At 54.3% G+C, this 9,646-nt stretch overlaps 1 protein-coding gene across 1 annotated transcript; it reads left to right on the top strand.

Moving 5' to 3' along the window:
* The first annotated feature begins 482 nt into the window (after positions 1-482).
* Positions 483-2,615, top strand: GBX2 (gastrulation brain homeobox 2). The gene is made up of 2 exons (XM_030487259.2): positions 483-1,026; positions 1,416-2,615. The coding sequence occupies exons 1-2, from the start codon at positions 516-518 to the stop codon at positions 1,937-1,939; spliced, it is 1,035 nt and encodes a 344-aa protein (XP_030343119.1). The 5' UTR covers positions 483-515; the 3' UTR covers positions 1,940-2,615.
* Positions 2,616-9,646: the final 7,031 nt, after the last annotated feature.

Here is a 9,646-nt window from a genome sequence, read left to right as displayed (position 1 = left end):
CTCCCCACGGCACCGCGGGTTCCCGGTGGGTGCGCGGTCGCTCACGCGTGGACCGCCCCGTCCAGCGGCCGCAGTGCTGCTGCGCCGGGGGGTGTGTGTGGAGGGGGGGGGGGCAGAGGAGGTGCTAGGGGCGTGTCCTCCCCTCTCCGCCCCGCCCCTCCTCCCTCCCGCCCAATAGCAGGCGGCGGCGGCTGCCACGTGGGGCGGGCCGTGTTCCCAGCCGGGCAAAATGTGAATGGGCGCGGGGGAGCGCGGGCGGGCAGAGCGGCGCGGCGGCGGCGGCGGGCGGGCTCCGCGGGGGCGCACGCGGCGGCGGCGGGCGGGGGCCAGCCCCGATGTGCGGGCGGCGGCGGCGGGCGGCGGCCCCGCTCCGCCCCGGCGCTGCCCCGGCGCTGCCCCACGCGTGAGCGCGGCGCGGCTCCGAGGAGCGGCAGCAGAAGCAGGAGGAGGAGGAGGAGGAGGAGGAGGAAGAAGAGGAGGAAAAGGAAGGTGGTCGCTCCCGCCGCCGCTCCGGCATGAGCGCGGCTTTCCAGCCCTCGCTGATGATGATGCAGCGCCCGCTGGGAAGCAGCACGGCCTTCAGCATCGACTCGCTCATCGGCAGCCCCCCGCCGCCCGCCCCCGGCCACTTCGTCTACACCGGCTACCCCATGTTCATGCCCTACCGGCCCGTGGTGCTACCGCCGCCCCCCCCGCCGCCCCCGGCGCTACCGCAGGGCGCCCTCCAGCCGGCGCTGCCCCCCGCGCATCCCCACCATCACCAGCTCCCCAGCCTGCCCACGGGTTTCTGCTCCAGCCTGGCCCAGGGCATGGCCCTCACCTCCACCCTCATGGCCACGCTGCCCGGCACCTTCCCCGCCTCTCCTCAGCACCAAGAGGCCGCCAGGAAGTTCGCACCCCCGGGGAACTTCGATAAAGCCGAGGGGATCCCCCCGGACGGCGGCGGAGACGATGGCAAAGCCTTCCTGGGGAAGGACGGAGCCCTCCTGCCCTTCCCCGCCGCCGACGCCGTCCAGGCCTCCCTCGGTGAGTGAGCGCCGACACCGACGGGGCAGGAGAGGAGGGGGATCGGGGTCCCGCCGCCCGCTCCGCGCAGCATCCCCCGGCGGGGCGGGCTGGGAGGGGGTCGTGGCATGGGGCGGCTCCAGATACGGGGTACACCCGGGGGGGAGGCAGGGCTGGCGGCGGGGGTCCGCTGGCCGCAAGGCCGAGGAGGAGGGAGGAGGAGAAGGGAGGTTTCAGGTCCCCGCCGCTTGAAATAATAGAAATCAAATAAATCCAAGCGAAAGAGGCGAAAAAAAGAAACTCAAAGCAAAAAATTTTCAGGCGATCGATGGACCTGTGGGCCGGGGGGCACGGTGGCCACGGGACAGAGGGTACCAAATACTAACGAAAGGCCTCTGCTTCGCTTTCAGCCGGGGCTCTCCGGGGCCAGGGGAAGGAGGACCCCAAAGCAGAAGAGGATGCAAAAGGCAAGGAGGAAAGTTTCTCCATGGACAGCGATCTAGACTATAGCTCGGACGACAACATCCCCGGCCAGGCGGCTCACAAGGAAGAGGACTCTGGTAACGCGCTGGAGGAGAACCCCCAAAACCCCCCCAATTCCACCAACACCACATCCACGGGCAAAAACCGGCGGAGGCGGACAGCCTTCACCAGCGAGCAGCTGCTGGAGCTGGAGAAGGAGTTTCACTGCAAAAAGTACTTGTCCCTGACGGAGAGGTCCCAGATCGCTCACGCCCTCAAACTCAGCGAGGTGCAGGTGAAAATCTGGTTCCAGAACAGACGGGCTAAATGGAAACGGGTCAAGGCGGGCAACGCCAACTCCAAGACAGGGGAGCCCTCCCGAAACCCTAAGATCGTGGTCCCCATCCCGGTGCACGTCAGCAGGTTTGCGATCAGGAGTCAGCATCAGCAGCTGGAACAAGCCCGACCCTGATCTCTCCCTACGCTGCTTCAGAACCACAAGTTATTGAGGAAAAAGTTTCCAAAAAATCGGGGTTTTGAAACAGCCCACCCGAAAAAAAGAATAAAAAAAATAAAGGGAAAAAAAAAAGAAAAAAGAAGCAGCAGCAGAAAAATAACAATCCACAAAACAACACAACCCCTAAAGCAAACGACAACCAACGAGGCGAAATCCCACGCGACCGCACTGCAAATCCCCGCCACGAGCGAACTTTAAAGCCAAACTTTCCACTTACACAGTCAAGCGAAAGTCTGAGAAGGCAGAGGCTTGGGAGCTGCGTTGGTTCGGAGCAGGAATATCAAACCCTGGAAAGAGACGCACACATATTTATTATCACGCTGCCCCGTTGCTGTCTTGGCCGCGATGGGGACCACAGGCACGGTGTCAGCGCCAGATCCAGCAGCGCGTCCCCCCCCCCCCCCCCCCTCACCGGCAGCGACATCCCCAGCGAAACCCGCCTTTAGCCACCTTTTGGGGGTTATGTTTCTTACCGGGGGCGAAAGGTAAAAATAACCCAAAACAAACAAAGACGAGAGAACAAAAACGAAAGAGAACTCAGAGTTTCATTTCATGCCTTTTTTATTGTCTGATTTGATGGCCGAGGGCTCAGTGGCAGGCACTGGGGGACGGGTTTTGAAATCTATTTTTTGCCTGGCTTTCTGTCGATTTGGTTTGCCTATTCTACTAAGCCATGTTTAAAAGAGAGAGAAAGAGGGGAGGGCGGGGGGGTGGGAGAAAAATAGCACGATCTTCTCTATTGTGTTTAATTTATTTCAATGTAGCTTATTTCCTTATAAGTTATGAAATTTCAAAGCCAACTAAGTCTTGTGAATAAAAACCGACAAAGAAACAAAAGAGACAAAAAAATAAGCCCTCCATCCCCCGGTTGTTCTGTCCAGGATCTGCCTTGGAGCTGATTTTCTTTCCCCCTCCTGCGCTGCCGGAGCGGAGCGATGCTTCTCTCGCCTTCTTTTAGCGAAGCCACATTTATTGTAGGGGAGGGGGGAGACGGCGAAAAAAGTTTCCTGTTTTTTGGGGGCTTATATGTGTGTGAAAACAAGGCAAAAAAGCTTCTTGTGCCAATGAACGGGGATGGTTGCGCTGGGAGGAGGCAGGAGCACCCCCCACATTCCCCCCCGGCATCCCCTATCCCCATGTTTTGGGGGTGCAGCCGCCGGCGTTACCCCGCGGTCACCCCTGCCTTTAACGGGGTCGGGGCGTGGTGGGGGGGGGGGTCCCGCGTGTGCCCCCCCGTTTCCCCCCTTTGCATCCTTTTTATCCCGTTTTCTCCCCCGTTTTACGCATCCCGTGCCGGTGAAACCGTTCATTGGCGGCGGCGGCGGCTATTTGGGGTGCAAAAACATTAATTTCCTGAGGAAAACGGGGTGCGGGGGGGAGTCTTGAAATTAAACTAGAGGGATGGGGGCAATCAAGGGAGCGCTTCTCTCCCGAGGTAACGGTGAGGCTGCCAGGGCAGGCTCCAGCGGGTACACCGAGGATCGGCGGTGGTCACATCAGTTACAGCCCTTGCACTTCATCATTTATTTATTAGTAGTATTATTATCGTTATTATTATTATTATTGTTATTTTGCGACGCCGGGTTCGGAGGGACTGGCGGCGGCTCCGGGGGGTTGGAGCAGGGGGGGTCCTCTCTCCCACCAGCCGCTCCCCCGAAACCAAACCCTTCTCCTTCGGCTTGTTTAAAATATATTAATAATAATAATAATAATGATAATTTTCGGATTCGTTTCTGCGCGGGAGGCAGAGGGGAGCCGGGACAAGCTTGGGGCAACCCCCCCGCACCCCCTGTCCTTTCCTCCCGGGTTTTCCCAGCTCTGCTCCTCTTCGGATCGCGCTTTTCTTTTACTATTAGTAAATATTTCAATGTATTTTGCTTTGCTTTTGGTGCAAAGGCGATGTTCGTGGGAAGCGCAGCCACCCCGGAGCCGGCTCGGGCAGGCGGCAGCCTGGCTGTACCCCCCCCCCACGGGGGCATGTGGGGTGTTGTATTTTAGGGAGGAGCAGCTGCTCCTCACCCCTGTGTCCCCCTCACCTCACCCCACCGCGGGGCATCCCTCCCCTCTACATCTGCCTTAGGCACAGGAAAGTTATTTGCTCCGCGGGCTGGGGTCCCCCATTGCCACCCTCCCTTCCCCAGGAATGGGGCTTCGGGGCTGTAAGGGGGGAGCCCCCGGGCCGGGGGGCCGGAGGAGAAGGAGATAAACAAGCGAGGGGGTTGATAGCTGTCATCATCACCATCATCATGGCTTTCATTTGGCTGCCTAATGAGTCAGATCAGAGGCAGAGAGAAAAATTGTCAATCGCCCGGGCTCTAATGAATTTTTTTGCAAATTGTAATCAAGCCAGGCCGTCTCAGCTCGCTGATTAATGAGACCCAGGAGGCCCGGCCAGCACCTCAGCTTTTTATTCCATCCCGTCCTCCCTGCACTAAATTAACAGCAACTTGTCTGAGCTTCAAATTAACTCCCAATGATTAATCCTGATGGGGGGGTCTGAAGAATAGCTCGTCCTAATAGGCACTGGCCTCTGATGCTGTTTGAAATTAATACACTTCCCCTTTGGCTGCCGGCTTTAATCCAAGGTTGGGTTTTGACATCACTATATTTGTTGTTACAATAAATTCCTCTTACATCTGCAGATCAAATAATTGCACTGCTCAGGGAGCACAGCAGAAATGCCGGCCCGCTTTGCGGCAGCCCAAAGTGGGAGAGGAAGGGAAGCTGCCCGCTCCTCACCTCCAGCCTACCTTAGGAAAACCCCTTTTCTATATACACATATAATATAGACATTTATATAGATATATTTTATATATATATACACACATATAATCTTCAAGCCACCGCTGTTCAGCAGCGCTGGGATGCGGTGACTGGAGGGGACAACCCCTCTCAGGCCAAGCAAGGAGTGTGCTGCCTCCCTCTTAAATAAGACATCATTGCTCTTAAATACATCCCCCCCCCCACCACCTCACCCCCTCACTGCAGCGACCCAGCAAACTCACCGTATGCCAGGGCTGCCACAGAGACCAGACGAAGTCAGTGCATGCCAGAGCAGGGAGTGAGGAACAACGACTCCTAGTTCCTCGGAAGGGAGGGAGCAGCTTCTGCCTTGTTTTTATTTGTATTGATTTAATTGGTTTAATGATTTCAGCTGGGACTGGCCAGGCTCAGCTTAGTGCCATTTATCTGCCCCTATTGCCCCTGGGCATGCAGCGACAAGGACTCCTTTGTGCCCGGGTGGAGGGGGTGCTCAACACCCCCCTGCATTAGGGTTATCCTCTGTGATAGAGGGGGCCTCCCTTCCAAGCATCCCCCAGAGTGGGGCCATCCCCAATATCCAGAGGGAGGGGTGAGAGAATCTGTATCCCTGCTGGGAATACCCTCCAGGAATACCCGCTACCCAAACACTGAGCATCTTCCCCATTTCCAAACGGGTGCACGTTACCCCCTGCAAGATTCAGCCACGCCTTGGGGCTCTCTGTCCTGCAGGATCATCCCCCCCCTCCCTACACATGCTTCCACGGGACCGTATCAATCTTCATCGGCGAAGAGGAGAGCGATGAGGCCGATAAGCGGCCGCCAATGCAAATTCCCACCGTCACTGTCATAAAGCACCCGGCACCCTGACACAGAAAGCAACACCATATGTACGAAGACAACCTGTATGAATTATAAATTGCATCATAAAAATTGATTGCCTATCCCAACCCTTCAGAAACACACATGGTGGTGGTGGTGGAGAAACTCCAGCCCCCAATCCAGGCAGAAACCCACCCTGTGCACCAACTGCCTGCCCCACGGCAGGAGGGGATGCAGGAGGGGATGCTGATGCTCTGCCAAGCCACCCTGCATCCCTCATGGGTGCGAGGTCCCTTCCCGTCCCCCTCCTCCCGTCGCCGCGGGATGCTTGCCCGCCCCTTGCTTGCTCTTTTCTCCCTCCTGCTATGCCTGGCCCATAGAGAGCCTTAATCTATTTATTTCAAGCCACTTCATCCTCTCTCCCGCTTTTGTCCCGGCCCCAGCCTCTGGCTTTGTGGCAGGACCGCTGAGGTTTTAAAAGCCCCTTCCCCTATAGTTTGAGGTCTCCTTGGCTGCCTGAATTACAATGGCTAAAACAGGATTACACTGACCTGATCCTATTAAACTCGCCAATCGATCTGTGCCGCCCTCCCTCCAGCTCGGCAAACTTACTCGCACAACTTTCCCCGGGGCTCAGCCTGGGAAGAGGAGAAGCGGAAGGCTGCCTTCCCAGCAGGCCTGATAGAGGAAGGATGGATGGAGGCGATTTACTGTGGGTTTTTGGAGCCACGTGGATTTTAAACCTCTGCTGTAGCTCCCAGCATCTCGGCCCCAAAGGAAAACACAGTGTTTTCCCTGTCTTGCAGGTGCGCTGATGCCCAGCCCCAGCGGGAAATTATACATATATCTTGCAGAAGGGAGTATTTATCTATAAGCAAAACAGTTCTCCCTCCCTTTGGTAAGGGCAAACCTGAAGCTGTGGGGCATGCAGGCTCCTGGTCCTCCTACGATCCACTCAACGAGGAGAAAACCCCTGGGAATAAACAACCTCATCCCTTTGCTGCGATGCTGAGCGTGCCAGAGCGGAGCCTGACCGAGCCAGTCCTTCCTCCCTTTCACTTACAAAAGGAGTGGAGGAAGCGCAGTGTGGACCCAGCTTAACGTTTTCCTCCTCAGCAGGTAAAGGGACCTTGGATCGGTGGCGTTCTCCACTGGCAGGGAATGCTCTGTGTTGCCTCAGTGCTGGGGCACGCCACCATCTGCAGAGGAACGGGCACCTGGAATTAATCCCCTGCCATCCCCCGGGAAAATCATTACAAGGCAGGGGAATAATCTGAAAATGGCAGTAAAATATGGGGTGTTTATGCTGACCTGCCAGGATGACGGAATGAGTGGCAAGGGGCCTGAATGAGTGGCAAAGGGCCTATCGCCGACTCTGAGGGAGCACTTTTAATGCTCAAATCCTATTAATTAACAAAGCAAAAGACAAACTGGGGACTCCCATTTATAATTTTCTAGGAGCGTGTTACCAACAGTGAGGAGCTGCAGCTCACATGGTGAGTATGCGCTGCCAAGTGCCTGCAGCTCTTCCCTCCTCGCATCCCCCAGCTACTCTAAAGGGTACCAATACCCCCAAAATGGCCTCCCAAAAACAGGCATTAGCAGTTATTTATTTATTTATTTATTTATTTATTTATTTATTTATTTATTTATTTAAGGTAACATATTCTGATACTCTCTGGGGTCACAAAAGCTACATCTGCCCGAGTTTAAGTAGAAATCTTGACTGGTTTCCTTCTGCTTGCAGTCTTGTTCAAGAGGTCTATTCTTGCTGCAAAAACATCCGAACACAGAAAGGATGTGGGAAATGTGAGCATGGCCCTAAAAGCCCTTGCTGGTATTCCCAGAGCAGCCAAAACCCATGGGCACAGTTATACAAACTAAGTGATTGCTACTTTTTTTGCTGGCAACCTCGACCCACTGTGAACCATCCGATTTCTTTGGGCAATGGCACCATCTCTTTACCCAAAGCCCTCTTGCACATAACCCTGAAGCAGCCTCAGAGCATGTCTCATCACCCCAAATTTAGCAGCCAGGGATACTGTATCCTATGAAATACACCCCCCCCCCCCCACCTCAAAACCATACATTAAAATTGCCAGGTCACCCTCCTGCTACATTTCAAGGCCCTGGATGGCACCCAAGAGCTTTTAAGCTTTTAAAACCCAAACCTCAACATCTTTTTCTTAGTGTTTTTCACCCAAAACATCAAGAGGATTTGGGTTGATGTTCTCCCTTCCTCTTCCAAACCCCTAACCCCAATGCCAAGACCTCCCCCAGTATGCAGCAACATACCCTAAAGAATTAAAACGCTGCGCAAGGACGAGTGCAAAGAGTTACCTGGTCCAACTGGCACCAGTAACAGCAGCTTTCTCCCCATACCCATATTCACCTTTTCACACGGAGAGGATGGATGACAGCAGAGACCTTCTGCAAACCTCACAACTTGTAGATATGCCGTCGAGCACTGAACATTTACAAATAGCCTGCTCATTGCTAAGAAGCCACTCGGGCTTTTATGAATGTCGTTATGGCCCTGGTCTAATAGTATCTATCAAAAACATTGCTTTTCTGAATTAGGGTAATGGTCATTTTTAAGACACACATCTGTATTTTTTTAAGCAGATGCCTGGCTCCTAAGCCCACGACTGCTATTTCTCCCCCTCCCCAATTATTTTTATATTTCCCCATTTCCAAAGCAGCAATAAGTTCCCGCAAAAGAAGGGTAATGGGAAGTCTCTCTCTAAGAGAAATTGTTAATTTGGGATTTATAAAGGACTTTCTTTAATGAATAATAGTTGAGATCGATCTGTCTTCCTGCCTCATTCTGCAAAGTAACATTTGTAAAGTAAGGTGATCCCAATTACTCCCTCTAATAGCCCTCTCCAGTAAGAGATTTCAGAGCTGCAGCCATGAAACCCGCCCACCTGCCTCTGCTCCCCCGGTGCCATGAGCACTGCCTGCGCTGGAACTTCCTAGCTTCATCCCGCTCATGATTCCCCATCTCCCTGCCTGGCGTGGGCCAGCTCCATCACCTGAAACCCCCAGAATGGGATGCTGAGAAGGATGCTCCATGTGGCACTTGGGATTTTCCACACTGCTGTTGTCACCCCTCTTCACCAGGGGCTGGAGGGGGTCTGCAGCCCCTCGATGATCTGACACCCACCCACCTCCTGGCTTATCAGAGAGAGGAGATTATTGTCCCTGAGTGCCTGCACAGGGAGCAAATCCTGGCGCTAAAGGGCTCTTGAATCACCAGGAGGATGGCAGCGCGAGCAGCGGTGACGGCAGCTCGAGCCAGACAGGCTCAAATTAGAAGCAAGGCTTTTCTTTTTTTCCCCTCTTTTTTCTTTTTCTTTCCTTAAAATAAGGAGGACCATTAAAGATCAGAGACAGGTAACAAGGTTGGGGGGTAACTCCAGGCCGCAGCATCTTCAGTTCAGGGCTGGATGCCTTTGGGGAAGAGATGCTTTAGCCAAGTGTGGGGTTTTGCCATAGTAAGTGCCTTCTCCAGCCGTTTTGCCATGTCTCCCATTTCATGCTGCCTCCCCTCCCTTTGGTTCCTCTTTACGGAAGGGAATGAACATGAGGAAATCCCATTCCCTTCATCCATTTGCTTGGTGCCATCCAGATGCATGTCCCCATCCCACATCCAGACAATGGCAGTACTTCTGGAGCCAAGGGAAGGGACCTTTCCACCATGCTTTAATTAACAAGTTCTGCTTCCCTGGCTCCCCAACATCTGGGATAGAGGCAGGCTCTGCCACAGAACCAGTGTGCTGGAGAGACATCCAGCATAATGCCAAAGATGCTCCAGCAAACCCAGGGAACACCAATGTTACTTTCCTGGTAATTCCAGGAGAAAAGAAAAATCCAGAAAATTTTCCCCCTTTTGGGTTTTTGTTGTTTTGTTTTGTTTTTTTTTTTGTTTGAAGCAGAATTAAATTCTCCTTCATACCACCTTTGTGCAGCTGGAGGGAACTGAGAAGCGCAACTTATAAGAGGCTTCAAAAGAGATGGCCCACAGACGACACTGCCTTTGGACGCCTTGTCCAGGCCGCAAGGACTATTTTGGGTGCT

The sequence above is a fragment of the Strigops habroptila genome, chromosome 5 (assembly GCF_004027225.2).
Source record: "Strigops habroptila isolate Jane chromosome 5, bStrHab1.2.pri, whole genome shotgun sequence".
NCBI classification, from domain to species: domain Eukaryota; kingdom Metazoa; phylum Chordata; class Aves; order Psittaciformes; family Psittacidae; genus Strigops; species Strigops habroptila.
Note: the sequence above shows the minus strand (reverse complement) of the source record. Positions and strands in the feature narration are given on the sequence as shown.